This window comes from Salmo salar, chromosome 15 (assembly GCF_965601325.2).
Source record: "Salmo salar chromosome 15, fSalSal1, whole genome shotgun sequence".
In the NCBI taxonomy this organism is placed as follows: domain Eukaryota; kingdom Metazoa; phylum Chordata; class Actinopteri; order Salmoniformes; family Salmonidae; genus Salmo; species Salmo salar.
In genome coordinates this window covers 59,895,482-59,915,896 of record NC_138305.1, presented here as the reverse complement: position 1 = coordinate 59,915,896, position 20,415 = coordinate 59,895,482, and the positions used below count along the sequence as shown (strand labels likewise).

General features: G+C 40.3%; 1 protein-coding gene across 3 annotated transcripts in view; it reads left to right on the top strand.

The window, feature by feature from the left end:
- otofa (otoferlin a) overlaps positions 1-20,415 on the top strand; it is a 149,079-nt gene that overhangs the window by 95,710 nt on the left and 32,954 nt on the right. For all 3 annotated transcript variants that reach the window (XM_014145204.3, XM_082961925.1, XM_082961924.1), the window contains exons 6-9: positions 11,251-11,321; positions 11,475-11,607; positions 11,790-11,844; positions 17,968-18,099. In XM_014145204.3, coding sequence (XP_014000679.2) covers positions 11,251-11,321; positions 11,475-11,607; positions 11,790-11,844; positions 17,968-18,099 — 391 coding nt within the window. The remainder of the gene's footprint in view (positions 1-11,250; positions 11,322-11,474; positions 11,608-11,789; positions 11,845-17,967; positions 18,100-20,415) is intronic.

The following is a 20,415-nucleotide window of genomic DNA, read 5'->3' as shown; positions in this document are numbered from 1 at the left end:
AGGACTGCTAGTTCAATAACAAATGTTGGTTTGGTCCAAAATAATCCATCGTTATATCCAAATAGCGGCGTTTTGTTCGTGCGTTCCAGACACTATCCGAAATGGTAAATCAGGGTCGCGAGCATGGCGCAATTCGTGACAAAAAAAATCTAAATATTCCATTACCGTACTTCGAAGCATGTCAACCGCTGTTTAAAATCAATTTTTATGCCATTTTTCTCGTAAAAACGCGATAATATTCCGACCGGAAATCTCCGTTTTGGTAAACAGAGGAAAGAAAACAAAGCTTTCAGTCGACGCGGGCACGAGCCTGAGTCTCACAGTACTGTAACCAGCCACTACCCAAACGAGCTACTTTGTTTCAGCCAGAGCCTGCAAAGCCACGATTCAGCTTTTTGCTGCCTTCTGAGAGCCCATGTGAGCCGTAGGAAGTGTCACGTAACAGCAGAGATCCTTTGTAATGGATAGAGATAATCAAGAAGGGGAAGAAATGGTCAGACAGGGTACTTCCTGTACAGAATCTTCTCAGGTTTTGACCTGCCATTTGAGTTCTGTTATACTCACAGACACCATTCAAACAGTTTTAGAAACTTTGGGGTGTTTTCTATCCGAATATGCATATTCTAGTTACTGGGCAGGAGTAGTAACCAGATTAAATCGGGTACGTTTTTTATCCAGCCGTGTCAATACTGCCCCCTAGCCCTAACAGGATATCCTATTTTCTGGGCCTGAGTAACAGGCAGTTTACTTAGGATACCTCAGTCATCCAAAATTCTGAATACTGCCCCCTATCCCTAACAAGTTTTAAAGAATAACCATGCATCCTCTACTGATGGGATGAGGTCAATGTCATTCCAGGACAGCCCGGCCAGGTCGATTAGGAAAGCCTGTTCGCTGAAGTGTTTTAGGGAGCGTTTGACAGTGATGAGGGGTGGTCGTTCGACTGCAGACCCATTACGGATGCAGGCAATGAGGCAGTGATCGCTGAGATCTTGGTTGAAAACAGCAGAGGTGTATTTGGAGGGTGAGTTAGTTAGGATGATATCTATGAGGGTGCCCGTGTTTACGGATTTGGGGTTGTACCTGGTAGGTTCATTGATATTTTGTGTGAGATTGAGGGCATCAAGCTTAGATTGTAGGATGGCCAGGGTGTTAAGCATGTCCCAGTTCAGGTCACCTAGCAGCACGAGCTCAGAATATAGATGGGGGGGAAATCAATTCACATATGGTGTCCAGGACACAGCTGGGGGCAGAGGGTGGTCTATAGCAAGTGGCAACGGTGAGAGACTTGTTTCTGGAAAGGTGAATTTTTAGATGTAGAAGCTCGAATTGTTTTGGTACAGATCTGGATAGTAATACAGAACTCTGTAGGCTATCTCTGCAGTAGATTGCAACACCGCCCCCTTTGGCAGTTCTATCTTGGCGGAAAATGTTATAGTTAGGGATGGAGATTTCTGGGTTTTTGGTGGTTTTCCTAAGCCAGGATTCAGACACGGCTAAGACATTCGGTTTGGCAGAATGTGCTAAAGCAGTGAATAAAGCAAACTTAGGGAGAAGGCTTCTAATGTTAACATGCATGAAACCAAGGCTTTTACATTTACCGAAGTCAACAAATGAAAGCACCTGGGGAGTAGGAGTGAAGCTAGGCACTGCAGGTCCTGGATTAACCTCTACATCACATCAAATGCTGTAATTGTAGAGGTAATGTAGTTGTAGAGGTAACTTTAGACTCATGTTATTGCAGTGCTGAAATACGTTTACATGTTGTGCATTTTCTGTGTCCTGATGCGATAGCAAATATCTCCAACTAACTCTTCCTTGGTGTTTTATCTCCCCGTTTTCCCTCGAGGTCTTCTTCAGTGTGTCTGAGTGCTGTGTTTCATGTGGTGTATTGCCTGTGTGTTATGTGCCACTGTGTTGCTCCCCTATGTTGACTGACTGAGCGTGTTAAGTGACCCTCTCTGACTTCCGGTCTAAAGCCTCGGTGTGAGAGGAGATCACCATGATGATCCCAAGAACAGCCTCCTGGGATAAATCCTTATAGCAACACCTGTGTCATGCTTAAATCTGACCCCTATTTCATCTTGACTGATAATTCCCTTATAAATTCTATAATGAGAGACTTTAACTGAAGTACAGTTGAAGTCTGAAGTTTACATTCACTTAGGTTGGAGTCATTAAATTATATAAAACATATTGAAGCATATTGCATCATGTCTGATTCATTCCTGTAACATATACTGCAGTAAATTCTAAACAGTAGAGAGATGTCATTCTTGTTTTGTAAAGACATTTTACAAAATAAAACATGGTGTAAGGCTACCTGTTGTTAGTGTTTTTTAGGTCATTGTGTGCTTGTTGGGTGACAACCTTTGCTAGTGTTATGGAAGAATGAGTTGATTTGAGACATGTATAAAGGGTTTTGGTAGTTTTAGTGCATTTTGAATGCGAAATTAACTGCTGTGCCAAGCTGAAAGTTGGTTAGGAGAATTGTGTGAAGAGTTTTGAAAAAGTGACCTAAATATTGAGAAATGGGTCCTAGCGATTGTAAAAAACTCGAATGAATATCATACACCAGATTCTACTACCTCTCACCATCGACATTTAGCCCCCAGCATAATCATAATATGATCCTGATTATTATACATTAAATAGGAAGCACCTTCTGTTGTGACATAGATTTATATGTATGGCCGGTATGGAATTACTTACTGTTTCATTATGGTGAAATGTCATCACACATAATGTCAAATCATAAGTTCAAGTTCAAGTTTGACTTGTCACATGCACAAGTACAATGAAATACTTAACGTGCAAGCCCTACCCAACAGCACAGTATTCAATATCAACAAAATAAAAAAGAAATAAAAATACAGGAGAAATAAGAAAATAACCTAGAGAATACTGTCTAATCGGCCTTTTTGGATTATGATACAAGGTTTAGAGATATGATATTGTGAAAACGAGTCATCCTAAAGAGTTCAGACATCATTAAGGATATCAACATAGATATTTTATTTTTGCTAAAGAACCTTTTTTCTGTGGGTTAGCTTTGATTGGTTTATCCAAGGCATGTTACCTAGCTCTAGAGAGGGAGTTGTGTTTGAAACAACAGGCAGAAAGCAGCCTGAAGCTTGATGCAATACCAGACTTAAAAATGCAACAGCACTATTTCGGGCATGAGCAGAATAACATTTTTAAGGGGGATTCAGAGAAAGCCTGGTGAAAGTTAGCCACTACTACTATTCAGCCTCTCCTCCCTTCTCAGTCAACTGCTATATTTTGCAACCTGATCTCATAGTTTGACTTCAGAATTTGCCGTAATTGGATGAACTCCTATTTTTGACCCATTCATTCCGCGTGGTTACAGGGTTAAAACAGAAACAACTCAAAGGGTTAAGTTAAGGTATTCATTCCAAGTGGTTAAGGCTATGGTTTGGGGAAGGCTCTGAACTTCGTGAGTTTGAGTCCAGTGCTGTGCCACTGTTTTTTTGTGAGCACTGAGGAAGGCATATATTGATGTCCTCAGGATCTTTTGAAACATCCAAAGTCAACCGCTTTTTCTTGTGACCAGCCTGATATTTTTTCCTCCTCTAAACTACTCTCTCCTCCCTTTTTCTGTCATCGCTTGTTCTGTATTTCTCTCAATCTCCAACAAGCAGGCACGCACGCATGCAAACACAAATAGAAGGCTATTTGCTTTCTTTCTTGTTTTCATCCAGTATAGGGTACATAGACTCAAAGGATTGTTCTCTGATGTTAAATATTGATAAAGCCTCTTACACTAATGAAGAAATAAATACCACACCAGCCCAGAATACAACCTTATTACAAATACACAGAGGAACGAATACCACACCTGTCACGATCATCGTACAGAGCAGACCAAATCGCAGCGTGATTTGAGTTCCACATCTTTATTCAAAGTGAAACTACCAAAAAACAAATAACCAACAACGAAAACGTAACCTCAGTGGTGCTACATGCACATACACAAAACAATATCCCACAAAGCAGGTGGGAACAATGAACAACTTAAGTATGATCCCCAATTAGAGACAACGATAAACAGCTACCTCTAATTGGGAACCATACTAATACACCAACATAGAAAATACAGACTAGAACACCCCCCTAGTCACACCCTGACCTACAACACCATAGAGAACCAAGGGCTCTCTATGCTCAGGGTGTGACAACACCAGCAGCCCAGAATACAAGCTTTTTGAAATTACACAGAGGGAAAAAAAATCTAAGCAATAACTAAGAGGCCATATTCAATACCCCTGCAGCCTTGTTTCATAAAAAACAATGCCTAGCCAGACAGAACAGCTAAGCTCTTGAGATATTGACAGTCATATTTCAAAAGGCTACATTTTTATAGAAGTAAGATGGCAATGCTTGCGTCATAATTGTAATTGAAATAGAGATTTAGAAAACCATTTCTGTGGATATTAATAATAGGAGAGAACTTCATGAGAAAGCACTGGAATGGTAAATCTTTTTTTAGACCGGAACAGTCCGCTCTGGAACATTGAACCACCACTCTGTCTGACCATCTGATCACGAGACACTCCTGAGAGAACACTGTGTGTGTGTGTGTGTGTGTGTGTGTGTGTGTGTGTGTGTGTGTGTGTGTGTGTGTGTGTGTGTGTGTGTGTGTGTGTGTGTGTGTGTGTGTGTGTATGTGTGTGTGAGAGAGACTATTCAGCAGAGCCCCTAGAGCAGAACAGAGCTTTGTGGTGATACATTATTAATTACCTGCAGCTCAATTCTTTTTTTCTCCTCTTTTATTTATTTATTTATATTCAATTTTGCAAGTTTTTGATTTTATTTTATACTGACCATTGTCCTCTCTCTCTTTCTCTCCCCGACCCTCTCTCTTTGTATTTATTTTTCGCTCTCCCCTCCTGCCCCCCCCCCCCCCCCCCCCCCTCCTACCCATCTCTTGTAACTCTGACTCTCATTCGCTGTTGTATCGATAAACTAAGATTAATGATTAACTTTCATTCTGATGCAGAGGGTTTGAACCCAAGTTGATTTTTTGTCTGGCCCTACCAAATCAGAACCAATCATAGAAAAAAAAAAGTTCTCATAAGTTTAGACAGTACAGTAAAGTAGAGAAAAAGTAGAGTATAGCTCAGTACAGTACAATAGAGCACAGTAGGGTAATGAAAAGTAAAGTGTAGGTCAGTACAGTACACTGCAGTACAGTACAGTAGAGCACAGTATAATGTACTTTGTACCCTACTGTACTCCACTGAATTAAACTAAACTGTACTGTACATTGCTCTACTATACTGTACTCTGCTGAATTAAACTCTACTGTACTGTGCTGTGCTGTACTGTGCTGTTCAAACTTGTGAAACATAGATGCCTTTTCAACATCCGGAAAATAAGTCTTCTAAGCGTCTTTTCGACGTCATTTAGCTTTCTGTGTACATTGTTACAATGGGGATGGTTGTCAGATTGACAAGCAACCCCAATATCAATGTGACAACTATCCCATGAGTCATGATACACATACAGGAGCACTTTTATTCATTATTTACCCATACTGAATACAAAATATTCCTTGTAATTAGACCAAATCACTCCATAGATAATATTGATCAGTATTAATCGACAGGGTCGGTAGCAGGGGGTTGGTTACATCAAGATTGATCAGTCATTGATGTTGGTCCGATGAGTTACTCCACAACCTGATTCAAGCATACAGTTTGTGTGGTTTTGATTGGTTTGATGTGATTTGGTTGGTTTGATTTGCAGTGTTTTGATTAAAGATACATTTTTACTTGGTTTTTCTTCCATTTCAGTTTAAATGAAAAGGGCAAAAATACTGAGTACTTAGTGACATTGTTCTGATTACCCATAGCTTGTATTATTGCTCATACTTCATAGTGTGACATTTTTTATTTTAGGGATAATGTGACTTTTGTTCATTGAGTTGGAATTCCATCACATCGAGAAAAAAAAAACAGTGCAGAAATTGCCCCTCCAGCAGCATATTTGTTCAAATGTACCCTTTCTGAAGTTCAGTCAGTTTTTAATTTCCATTTAGCATCTCTCTGCTCTGCCTACTCACTGACCTTTCATACATTCTCAAACAGCCCTGTCTCTACTCTCTTTATTAAACTAGAGTCACTGATTAAACAACAGCAAAATCGCAAAGCCTCTCAATCAGTTCTCTTCTCTTTCTCTCGCTCAGACACGGCTTCTCTCAAAAGATAGTGATGTTTGTTAACCACTCTTTTTGTCCCAATCTGCATTCACTATGTGCTTGCCACAGTAAAGGAAAAGAGAATACTGGAAAAGGAAGAAAAGAGAAGTAGGTATCGGCTCTGTGTTTCCTTTATAATGTTGGTAACTTTATTAGAGTGTCTCTTTGTTATAGAGGTGTTGAAATGTATTGAGCCCATTTGTCTGTGGGTTTTCATCCCTGGAGACAGCTCACTCTGTGGTTGAGCTTGTCTGCTCCAGTTCCATCGCCTCCATTTTGTTCCTGCTGACTGTAATAAGACGCTGTGATCCTCTATAGTTCTCTGACAGACAGACTCCTCTTTAATCTTCCCAGTTCATTCAACAGTAGCGTTCTGCTCTGACAGAGTGAGAGGCCAAATACTTCTACAACCACCACAGTGAGTGTGTTTGTGTGTGTGTGTTAGGGGTTGGAAACAATTATTTTCCAATTGTTTCGTTCTGAAGAGAACCATTATTTTTTTTGTTCCGTTTGACTGTTTTGACCAGAAAAATAAAGTTATGAACTGGTTCGAACCTTTTTAAACCTCTGAAATGGGCTAGTAGTTTACATGCATTGGACAGACAAGTGTAGGCGTGAGAGCCAGAGAGGGTGGAGGAGACTTGACTTGAAGCGCTGGCCATCTTTTTATGACATGCATTATTTCAATTAGGCCCACAGAATTATACCTACGGAGGAGCGGCTTCTATGAAAGAACTTTGAATGTCTTTGAACTTCTGAGAGTTGGCTTAACATTGGACCATGCTAACAAGCTTGTGTGTGCGGAGTGGCACCAGAATTAAAATAAAAACACGTCTTACCTTTTTGTAGTTAATAAATCCAATGTGAAACATGATAACTATAGTATCCTTAACTAGCATTGAAAAAAGTTAATCCGTTCTTCTCTAGTTAAAAAAATAAATACATCTCTCCCTAATTTCTTTGCATAGGTGCTTTGTTGCATTTTTTGTGGGACTGGGAAAAAATGCTCGTAACATAAAATAACGTTATTAACCGGTTCCCATGCTTTTAAAATAACGTTTCTGTTCCGGAACTGTATAGATCACTTTTGTTCCTGGTTCTGATTCTGTTTCTAAAAATGTTTTGTACTTTTCCAGTTTTCAGTTCTGTTCCCTGAACCGGTTCTAACCCCTGGTGTGTTCTTGCATGCCTGTGTGTGTCTTCGTTTCAGAGTGTACTGTATATGTGCTCCAATGGATCCCTTGCCATGCTTGTCTACACTCATATTATTTGGTCGTCAGTGCACCCCCTCCCTCTTCCCCAACACCACAGCAGCTTGTGCACTGCTGGATTTTTGCCCTAGATTCATACTCTCACCTGCCTCTCCCTCCTCTGCCTCCCTGCATGCACACCTGTATTCCTCTTTACCTACTTGGATTCTAGTGTACCTGTGAGCTAGGCTCCTGTTTAAGGAAGGAACTCCAAACATGGAATAGGGTGAATTAGGGACAGTTTAAACTTATTCTGTTGAGAGACAGGGAGGTAGCTAGTGTTGTCAGCCTGAGCTGGGTTTGGACCCTTGGTATCTTTGGTATGGTATGTATGAACCACTTGCTTTTGCTTATTGATTAGTATGATCTGCGTAGCCCTTTCCTCCAGCCAAGGACCAAATGCACCCTCTTTAGCCTAATGGGTGGAATGTTATTAATATTTTTCATAATTTTGTAATTAATAAATATATATATTAACGACAAAAATCCAATGTTTCTATGTCAAACAGCTTTGTTATATTTCAGTCTTCTGTGATGTATATAAAGTGTAATATTAGGATGCAAACTCTAAATTGAATGCATTTCAATGCTATATCTGACATGCTACAAGTGTCTTCTTTTTTAAGCCCATAACCATGTGTGTGAGGTGTATAGATTTGTTTAAGACTACCAAGAATCACTCTGTGTGAGCCTGATTTAGCCCAATGCAGTAAAAGATTAAATGTTTGTTAATCTGACTGAGGCTGTACAGATGTAGGATCTTAATTTGATTACTCTTTTGTTGCTGAGAACTTTCCTGCACAGCAGGAAATGCAAACTTGTAGTGTATTCAAGGATTATACAGGCTTTCTAAAGTTTGTAATTTCCACATTAAAATGTGAGACTTGATATTCCCTAACAAAAAATGTATCAACCACTACAAAAATGGTCCATTAATTATAATCCACATAATAATTAACGTTTTCTGTTGCTGCAGGATTATTTTTCTTCTGTAGCAAACTGGCTCAAATGAATATCCTACATCTGTATTCAACACCTGATGGTTGCACTCTTGCGTTGTTTTGAGGTGTTATTGGTTTTGTGGAACAGTTTTACAAATGTTACAATCTAAAGTCCATTGCATTGTGATTATGTCAATAATAATAGTATGGTAGCTAGGTGAACCAGCCTTGAGTGAATAATTGTTTTTGTAGTCTTACTGTATATTGCTTCTTTCTAAAGGATTTTCCCTTTCCAATTCATCCTCCCAAACCTGTCATGTTGAATATGATATATTTTCTTGAAAGAACATTATCTTATCTCCTTCCTTTTATGGTTCTTATCGAAAGAGGGTTTGATAGATGTCAGTGAATTAATGAAAGGAAGATGGAAAGTAGAAATTGAACTCTGATCAACTGCTCCACTTTAGAATGCTTGAGAAGACAAACAGAAAACCTCCCTTTCATCTTCTATCTGACATGTATCTATATCTGCAGCTAATTGGATGGTCACGCTCATAATTGTTCATTATTAAGGCCCCTCATTTGTCGGTCCAGGCTTTTGTTATGGTGGTGATATGTGATCCTCTGTAATAACTGTGTGTCGTTATTGGACACCGCTGGGTTCTATAGTGATGGGGGTCGGGGGGTGAAGAGACTGTCTTGTCCATGTGATGTTCATCTCTGCTAATGTTTCTCTCCTGATGGTGCAATGAGTTATGTTGGTTTAGGACAGGGTAGGTAACCCTCATCCTAGAGTGTGTAACGTTCATCGTAAGGAGTGGACCAAAATGCAGCGGGTATATTGATCAGCTTTTTTATTTTATTAAAGAAAACACACTTAAACAAAACAAACGACGAAAACAGTCCCGTAAGGTGCACAGACTATACAGGAAACAACCACCCACAAAACACAAGTGAAACAAACCCCAACTAAATATGGCCTCCAATTAGAGTCAACGACAACCAGCTTCCTCTAATTGGAGGTCCTACCAAAACCCCAACATAGAAATAGAAAAACTAGATAAACACATAGAAATAGAAAATGTAGAACATAAACCAAAAAATCCGAACCACACAAAACAAACACCCCCTGCCACGCCCTGACCAAACTACAATAACAAATAACCCCTTTTACTGGTCAGGACGTGACAGAGTGCCACAGGCACTTCATGCTTTTGATTGATCTGACCTGGAAGACCAGGTACACTATATATATATACAAAAGTATGTGGGCACTTCTTCAAATTTGTGGATTCGGCTATTTCAGCCACACCCATTGCTGACCGGTGTATAAAATCAAGCACACAGCCATCACCTTACTAAGGAGCTCAGTGACTTTCAATGTGGATCCGTCATAGGATGCCACCTTTCTAACAAGTCAGTTCATCACATTTCTGCCCTGCTAAAGCTGCCCCGGTCAACTGTAAGTCCTATTGTGAAGTGGAAACGACTAGGAGTAACAACGGCACAGCTGCGAAGTGGTAGGCCACACATGCTCACAGAACGTGGCCGCCAAGTGCTGAAGCATGTGACGCGTAAAAATTGTCTGTCCTCGGTTGCAAAACTCACTACCGAGTTCCAACTGCCTCTGGAAGCAAAGTCACCACAAGTAATGTTCATCGGGAGCTTCATGAAATGGGTTCCCATGGCCAAGCAGACGCACACAAGCCTAAGATCACCATGCATAATGCCATGCGTCAGCTGGAGTGGTGTAAAGCTCGCCGCCATTGGACTCTTGAGCAGTGGAAACGCGTTCTCACACTTCACCATCTGGCAGTCCAACGGACGAATCTGGGTTTGATGGATGCCAGGAGAACACTACCTGCCCCAATGCATAGTGCCAACTGTAAAGTTTGATGGAGGAGGAATAATGGTCTGGGGCTGTTTTTCATGGTTCATGCTAGGCCCCTTAGTTCCAGTGAAGGGAAATCTTTACGCTAAAGCATACAATAACATTCTAGACGATTCTGTGCTTCCAATTTTGTGGCAACAGTTTGGGGAAGGCCCTTTCCTGTTTCAACATGACAATACCCCATGCGCAAAGCGAGGTCCATACAGAAATGGTTTGTTGAGATCGGTGTGGAAGAACTTGACTGACCTGCACATAGCCCTGACCTCAGCCCCAATCGAACACCTTTGGGATGAATTGGATTGCCGACTGCATGATAGGCCTAATCGCCCAACATCAGTACCCGACCTCACTAATGCTCTTGTGGCTTAATGGAAGCAAGTCACTGCAGCAATATTTCAACATCTAGTGGAAAGCCTACTCAGAAGAGTGGAGGCTGTTATAGCAGGAAAGGGGGGACCAACTCCATATTAATGCCCATGACTTTGGAATGAGATGTCCGATAAGCAGGTGTCCACATACTTTTGGTCATGTAGTGTATATTGAATTTAGGCAATCACTGAACTGATTAATTAGCTTAGTTGGTCAAGTGTGGTGCCTAGTTGGAACAAAATCCTGCAGTAACTGTGGCACCACAGGAACAGGGTTGCCTACCCCTGGTGTAGGTTTTAGTTACTTACTTTTGTTTTTCATAATGTACTGCTGAAGCGCTCATACATTTCTTGTTCAATGAGGTCCTTCTCAGAGAAATATAAAGGTCCCTACATGAGAGTTAACAAAGTCCTCTGAATGTCAGCATAATGAGAATAGTTCATGAATTTGGGGAATTTGCCTTTGTCATTATCCCCAAAGTGGTAGGTCTTCCAAGATATTTTACCTGATTTCACTGTGTAGGATTTCAGTAGTTTCTTTATGTTTATTTTACTTTCTCCTCTTCTCTTCCTCCCTCAGAGCGGGGAAGGGGGTATTCTCAGCCATGAAGCTCGGCAAGACCAAGAGCTCCAAGGATGACCACAAGAAAGGTAGGCTTTTTTACTAATCAGCTGCCCATCGAGACTTTGATAAGTTGAATCAGGTGTATTAGAGCAGAGATGGAGAGACCTATAGCTCTCCAGGAAGAGGGTTGGCCTCCCCTGGCATATAGTAACATAGGTTATTGTGATGGCACCCCCAAGATGAGCCAGCCATCCTGGACATGGAGGATCTGAACAGGAAGGCCATGCGTCTGGGAGGGGTGGGGGGTCTGGACCCAGACTGCATCTCCCTGGCCTCCGTCACTGCCGTCACCACTAATGTCTCCAACAAGAGGTCTGTGTACTTATTTATGTACTTACTTATTGTACATCTGTTACTGCAATGATCCATTGACCCTTTATAACACTCTTATTCATGTTTATAACCCATACTACAGTACTAGTTGAGTAAATTAGCAAACTGCAGGCTACACTTCATTAGGAAAAGCTCTGATTTGTGTGCCTTGACCCTCTCAGATCAAAGCCTGATATCAAGATGGAGCCTAGTTCTGGGAGGCCTGTGGATTACCAGGTGAGAGGAGGGAAAGAATCCACCCCCCCCCCCCAAAAAATAAATAAATAAAATAAATACATGTTTTATTGTCATATACACCAGATAGGTGCAGTGAAATGTGTTGTTTTACAGGGTTGGCCATAGTAGTACAGCACCTACCGAGCAAATTAAGTGCCTTGCTCAAGGGCACATTGACAGATTTTTCAGCTCACGTAATTGATCCAGCGACCTTTCGGTTACTGGCCCAACACTCTAATCACTAGGCTACCTGCCACTCTAAAAGTATGTTGTTTTGCAGGTTCCGCCATAGTAATAGGCGCGCCCAAAAAACGATTAAAAAAACTTTTAAGTTCCAGAATTAGGACATTTATTTAAATCATGGTATGTTCTAATTAATTTCTAGACAATAACAAACATATTGTTAAATTATATGGTACAATGTCATTGTTTGTACAGGTGGCTGTCCCAAACCTGACTCCTAAACGTAATGTTTGAAAATAAAGCAATTCATGATTATTTTTTATCTAACACTATTATTTCAATAGAACATCTTGATTTGTTATATTATTACATTGAAAGATACTGATCTAATTCGTAGTTATTGTTTTATTTTTAAACATCTTTCTCAAAAAATGCTGTCCCACTTTTTTTGATGTCGCTACCGAAACACCCACATTAAAAGACTGTAGAATGAATGTGTCATAGCCAGCAGGGGGCTCCAACCCTCTAAAAGCCCAAACGTTGTCATCTATTTGTGACTCACCACCTGGATTCGATCTTATGTAGCAACATTTGAATTTCAGTTTTTTTACATTGGATAAAAGTAGAGACTCTGAGCTACACAATTGTATATCATACGCTACATTGAGGAAACAATGGGAAAGTAATTCTGCTTTGAAAGTTGATAAACTTGTAAACTCACATTTGAGAAAACTGTCTTTCAATGTTTTGGTACTACTATTGGAGAGCCCTTCTTTGTCTACACCCATTCAGCATTGTTCACACCCTCTTAAGACTTAGCAACCCATCTCTTTAAGGGTTGATACAACCTTTCTGTACTAACTTGCCAGCTACTTCCAGAGATCTAAGAGGGAGAGAGAACAGCTCACTGAACATTACTCGCCCTATCGCGTTCAGAGCACACACTGGACGCTCTGGCCAATAAGTACAGTTGTTCCGAAAGTTCTGACCTCACAACTACAATCAAGCACCCAAGCTAACTGGCTAACATTGGCTAGCTACTTCCAGACACATAATGAGAGAACACCCCACTGTGACCATTTTACTCACCCTAGCAGAGCTGGTTAGGCTTTTTTCATGTTATCCAGAGTGTTGGTGACTGTAACTGTGCTGCTGGCACCAATTGAATTATGCTTTGTTGCCAATGTTTACTGACACCGGACATATTCAATGGGTGTTGAGTGTTCAAAAATGCATCAGTTATTCTACGCTCTGGCACACTAAGATAAGAGTATTTTGTTAAGAAATGTAGCTAGATAGCTATCTAGGTAAACAATGAATCCCAACGCATGACACAACGTTAGTTAGCGAGCCAGCCAGCTAACGTTAGCTAGCTAGCTAATAGTACACTTTAACTTGAAATGAAAATACATTGCCAAAATTAGAGTGGAGTCTTTTGTTAAGTCATGTAGCTAGCTAGCTAAACAATGGACCATAATCACAACTCATGACATTACTGTAATATACTCTACTGTAATATGCTGTATTGTACTGTGTTCTACTTAAGTGATAATGCCAGAGAAGCCTTGAGAAGTTTGGAGGATATATTGGCACCGTCTTGGAAATTCTAAAGAGAGACTGTAGATTCTTCAAACAACAACCTTTATTGTAAGATTAGCAAAAAATTGAGCAATCAACAATCACTCATAGTTCAGAGTTAAATGCTCAATGAACAGAGTTGGCTCTCAGCTTTTATAGAAAGTCCAACCTCTTTGTCTAAGTGGCAGTTAGCAGATGTGTGCAAACAGGGGTGGGGAACATGGTTTATGAAAGGTGTTTAGCTTGTCTGTGCAGATTAAGATAACTGACATTGCCACCATTGTTTGTTCCTTCCTGCAAGTTTCCACACAGAGGAGGTCCAGCAGATAGTACAAACGGGATGTCACATACTGCGGTCGCACCCGGCTCTTATCTGTACGCCCAGACTTATGACTAAGTCACACAAGGCAAGCCTGCATCAGCAAAAAAAAACACTAGCATATAGCAATGGACAATTCTCTAAGTAAAAACAGTATAGTATGTCTAATTTTGTCATTTTTCATGACATTTCCTCCATTTTGAGACTAAGTCTCAACCTAATGGAAAGTTACTTACAAGCATTTTCATCAAACAAGCATTAAAAACAAAGAGAGTCACACACTACATATATATTACCTCCCAGTATTTTATTGGGTAAAAAAACGCCAATGTTTTCGGCATAACTGTGCCTTCAAATTACTGGGAGGTTTTATATATGGAGTGTGCGACTTTCTTTGTTTTATAGCTTACAGTTTATGCCCTGTTAATCAGCACCTCTACACTAAAACATTTTCCCTTGTTGTGCGCCAGCTGATGCTTTTCATCAAACAAGCATTAACATGATTTGGAAAGAGGGAAAAGGAAAGACTTTCTTACACTTAGTACATTACAATTGTAAATTACCTGTCATTGAGTTTCAAACCTTCACATAGTGCAGTTCATTCTCAGAAGAGGACAGGAACATATGAATTAAACATCAGTACACGCTTCATTACGACACACAAGGCAATCACTTAATTTATACCCTCACCCTGGGGTATGAATGTACAGCAATGGTCACCTATCATTTGGCGCACTCTGCAGGAGATGTGATGCTACTACTACAGCGAACTTAGCCTCCGGTTACAAATACATTTGTACATAAATCATTCCATCTAACCCATAACACATTAGCCCCTACCACGAGTCCACTTACAGTAACAGTCTAAAGTTTGGACACACCTACTCAGTCCAGGGTTTTTCTTTATTTTGACCATTTTCTGCATTGTACAATAATAGTGAAGACATCAAAACTATGAAAAAACACATACTAAATCTTGTAGTAACCAAAAAGATTTTATCAAATCAAAATATATTTTATATTTGAGATTCTTCAAAGTAGCCACCCTTTGCCTTGATGACAGCTTTGCACACTCTTGGCATTCTCTCAATCAGCTTCATGAGGTAGTCACCTGGAATGCATGTCAATTAACATGTGTGCCTTGTTAAAAGTTAATTTGTGGAATTTCTTTCCTTCTTAATGCGTTTGAGCCAATCAGTTGTGTTGTGACAAGGTAGGGGTGGTAAACAGAAGAGAGCCCTATTTGGTAAAAGACCAAGTCCTTATTATGGCAAGAACAGCTCAAATAAGCAAAGAGAAACGACAGTCCATCATTACTTTAAGACATGAATGTCAGTCAATATGGATAATTTCAAGAACTTTAAAGTTTCAAGTGCAGTTGCAAAAACCATTAAGCGCTATGATGAAACTCTCTCACGAGGACCGCCACAGCAAAGGAAGACCCATAGTTAACTCTGCTGTAGAGAATAAATTCATTAGAGTTACCAGCCTCAGCAATTGCAGCCCAAATAAATACCACAGAGTTTAAGTAACACACACATCTCAACATCAACTGTTCAGAGGAGACTGCGTGACCAGGCCTTCATGTTTGAATTGCTACAAATAAACCACTACTAAAGGACACCAATAATAATAAGAGACTTGCTTGGGCCAAGAAACACGAGCAATGGACATTAGACTGGTGGAAATCTGTCCTTTGGTTACAACCGCCATGCTTTTGTGAGACGCAGAGTCGGTGAGTGGATGATCTCTGCGTGTGTGATTCCCACTGTGAAGCATGGAGGAGGAGGTGTGATGGTGTGGAGGTGCTTTGCCTGTGAAACTGTCGGTGATTTATTTTGAATTCAAGGCACACTTAAACAGCATGGCTACCATAGCATTCTGTAGAGATAAGCCATCCCATCTGGTTTGCGCTTAGTCCCACTATCTTTTGTTTTTCAACAGAACAATGACCCAACACATCTCCAGACTGTGTAAGGGCAACTTGACCAAGAAGGATAGTGATGGAGTGCTGCATCAGATGACCTGGCCTCCACAATCACCTGACCTCAACCCAATTCAGATGGTTTGGGATGAGTTGGACCGTAGAGTGAAGGAAAAGCAGCCAACAAGTGATCAGCGTATGTGGGAACTCCTTCAAGACTGTTGGAAAAGCATTCCAGGTGAAGCTGGTTGAGAGAATGCCAAGAGTGCGCAAAGCTGTCATCAAGGCAAAGGGTGGCTACTTTGAAGAATCTAAAATCTAAAATATATTTTAATTTGTTTAACTCTTTTTTTGGTTACTACATGATTCCATATGTGTTATTTTGTACTTTTGATGTCTTCACTGCTATTCTACAATGAAGAAAATAGTAAAAATTAACAAAAACCCTTGAATGAGTAGGTGTGTCCAAACATTTTTACATTTACCTTTTAGTAGACGCTCTTATCCAGAGCAACTTACAGTAGTGAATGCATACATTTATTCTCCGTACTGGTCCCCCGTGGGAATCGAACCCACAACCCTGGTGTTGCAAACACCATGCTCTACCAACTGAGTTACACGGGACTACAAACATTTGACTGGTACTGTATATAGTTATAAACATACTTAAACATGCTCATGTCAATTGTACTGTATTATTCAGAAAGCCATATGTATTGATGCACTTTAACATTAGAATTATGATAACATGGTAAATCAAAACCCCGACTATCACCGTCCCCATCATAGCTATACAGCCCAAATTTAGAATGACAGTCCTTAGTGCTTCACTTTGATTCTATCACGCAAATTCAAGACCCTCAACTTAGTGGCTTGTTAATGACAGATCGGTATCTCAATGCATTATAATCTAAATTACAATAAGCTTCCTAGTGTGTAGACCTCCAAAATCAACATGATACCCCAAATAAACAGTTTAGGACAACCCTAAATCAATTTACAGGCACAGTTGACCACCCCCTTCCTTCCTGGCAATCTTCTTCTGGCATTTCTTCATGTTCTGCTTCAGATAGTGTTTCAGTTCGTCAGTTCGTTTCAAAGTGGATGGCCCTTGATAATGTCTCTGACCTGGGCCGCCACTGTCCTTTACAGTCCATTATGCCTTGTCCATTTTCCCACCAGTACACCAGCAGCATCAGAAAAGTTTGGACAGGATCTCACCCCCTTCCTTCCTGGCAATCTTCTTCTGGCATTTCTTCATGTTCTGCTTCAGATAGTGTTTCAGTTCGTCAGTTCGTTTAAAAGTGGATGGCCCTTGATAATGTCTCTGACCTGGGTCGCCACTGTCCTTTACAGTCCATTATGCCTTATCCATTTTCCCACCAGTACACCAGCAGCATGAGAAAAGTTTGGACAGGATCTCTCTCCATGCTCACTCCACATGGACTTATATCGCATTCCTGAGAGAAAAGACATGAGAGAAAAGGCAGTTAATAGCTTCGACTGGATGCTGTGTACAGGTTGTTGGCTTGGACTCAGGTCTCACAGTAGAATTGGTGAAGGATAAGGTCATAGTGAACACATTTTTCACCAGAAGAGAGGAGAGAAGGAAGGATGGAGGAATGAGGGGTAGTAGAGAGGAAAGAAAAAAGCTCCAGTAAGGATACAATTAGAGGATAGTGTGAAGGCTGGGTGGGAAGAACAGAATCTAACAGCTCATTAACGTAGCCTAACTGCAAACTGCATAAACTCTGAGTCTCCCCTGCTAACAACAGCAAACTGACCTAGATACAGTAATGTACCAGTCTCTGTGACCAGAAACCACAACACCGCACACCAACTGAGATGTTCACAGCAGGGATAATTAACCCTGAGGGACAGAAGTCACCTCTGTAGTCTAGACCTCCAGTCTGAGTTGTCATCTTGTTTATTTCACGCCGTACCCTTTTATTATGGTACTTTCATTCACATTTGGGTGGAATGTTTTGGAATTAAATGATTCCCTCCATGCTTATTCCCTCCGGATTCCGATAATCCTCCAGCTGGATTTCCGTAAAACCTGGGTTTTCCAGAAAATGTTCTGTTACTTTGCAACCCTAATGCTAATATGTTCCATTAGATTAGCATCACAGTCGTTGAGGCCAGGCAGCTGGTTGGCCTTAACATGGACCCTGTGGTCTGTGTGGAGATTGGGGACGACAAGAAGTACACCTCCATGAAGGAATCCACTAACTGCCCCTACTACAATGAGGTAAGTGCATCTCTCTCTCTTTCTCACTCTCTCCCGTTCTCCCGTTCTCCCTCCCATCCCCTCTCTCTTCTACATTGTGAATAATTGAGTTGAAAAAGTGAGAAGAGCAGCCAGTCTCAGTTCAGAGGCTCCAGCACCAGCCTGGCTGTGTTCAGATCAAAGCCTCTGCTCTGGGTTCAACAGGAATCCTTTCTGCCTTGAGCAACACACATTACACTCTTATTTCACGAGAGGATGGCTGAGCAAAACGTCAAAGCGTTATTCAGTTGGTGTCCTGATCCTGCTAGACATTAGTCTGTAATAATTCCCCTTGTATTAAATTAAATTTACTTGGACGTGACTCCGAATTGATTCAGCCAATGCTGAAAGAATGTTAATTTGATCATTGTTGGTTGTATTCTGTTAGTTATTCACCTCAAGCATTAGTGATGGGGGAAAAACAATACAGTTACAAATCGGGGTATTATTTTGGACGATATATCATGTCGTATTGTTTTGGCAATATTATTTTTGCGCTCGTTTTTTCCTTCATAGCCTGTTCTCCATCTTCTTTCTAAATAGGGAATGTATTTTCAGCACTTTTATTTCCATGGCTGATCAAAACTAATTTTCTCATGGCTCTCTCTTGTCCCTCTGCACCAGACAAATGGTGAGCAATATTTATGGATCATCGAATCGCATTGAAATCACTGTATCGAACCGCAATACTTATAGAATCGTGAGAATCATGAGAATCCCAATACATATAGAATCGTGAGAATCATGAGAATCACAATACATATAGAATCGTGAGAATCATGAGAATCACAATACATATCATATCAGCACATAAGTATCCACATACTGTCCACAATGTCTATAGACCACATATACAGTATATATATTTATACTCCGGACTCCAACGCTGCTCATACTAATATTTCTTAATTCCATTCTTTTACTTTTAGATTTGTGTGTATTGTTAGATATTACTGCACTGTTGGAGCTTGGAAAACTGGCATTTCACTACACCGGCAATTCAAAATTCAAAATGCACTCGCACATCTGAGCTATCTTTTTTGCAGGTGCATGGTAACAGTTGAATAAGATGACAAATAATAAGAAACGAAGGCCTTGAGGCCGATACGTAAAGCTTATTAAAACCTGTTGAGGACAGACCTCGCCAAATATCCAATGGTAGAGCATGGCGCGAAATACAAAAACCTTAAAAATGCTATAACTTCAATTTCTCAAACATATGACTATTTAACACCATTTGAAAGATAAGACTCTCGTTAATCCAACCACATTGTCCGATTTCAAAAAGGCTTTACAGCGAAAGCAAAACATTAGATTATGTCAGGAGAGTACCCAGCCAAAAATAATCACACAGCCATTTTCAAAGCAAGCATATATGTCACAAAAACCCAAACCACAGCTAAATGCAGCACTAACCTTTGATGATCTTCATCAGATGACACTCCTAGGACATTATGTTATACAATACATGCATGTTTTGTTCAATCAAGTTCATATTTATATCAAAAAACATATTTTTACATTAGCATGTGATGTTCAGAACTAGCATTCCCACCCAAAACTTCCGGTGAATTTACTAAATTACTCATGATAAACGTTGACAAAATACATAATAATTATTTTAAGAATTATAGATACAGAACTCCTTTATGCAATCGCTATGTCAGATTTTAAAATAGCTTTTCGGCGAAAGCACATTTTGCAATATTCTGAGTACATAGCTCAGCCATCACAGGATAGCTATTCAGACACCCGCCAACTTCGGGGCTCACTAAACTCAGAATTACTATTAGAAAAATTGTATTACCTTTGCTGTTCTTTGTCAGAATGCACTCCCAGGACTTCTACTTCAACAACAAATGTTTTTGTTCCAAATAATCCATAGTTATATCCAAATACCTCCATTTTGTTCGTGCGTTCAGGTCACTATCCAAAGGGTAACGCGCGAGCGTATTTCGTGACAAAGAATTTCTAAATGTTCCATTACCGTACTTAGAAGCATGTCAAACGCTGTTTAAAATCAATTTTTATGCAATTTTTCTCGTAAAATAGTGATAATATTCCAACCAGACAATGTTGTATTCATTCAAAGACGAAAATAAAAAATGGCGAGGTCTTGTGAACCTGTGCTGCTGTTATCTTCCCAGAGACAGGAGACGCCTCAACCCGGTTTCTGAAGGCTTTAGAGAGCCAATGGAAGCCTTAGAAAGTGTCACGTAACAGCTCAGATACTGTAATTTCGATAGAGATGCAACAGTAGGACTACAAATTGTCAGACAGGCCACTTCCTGCTTGGAA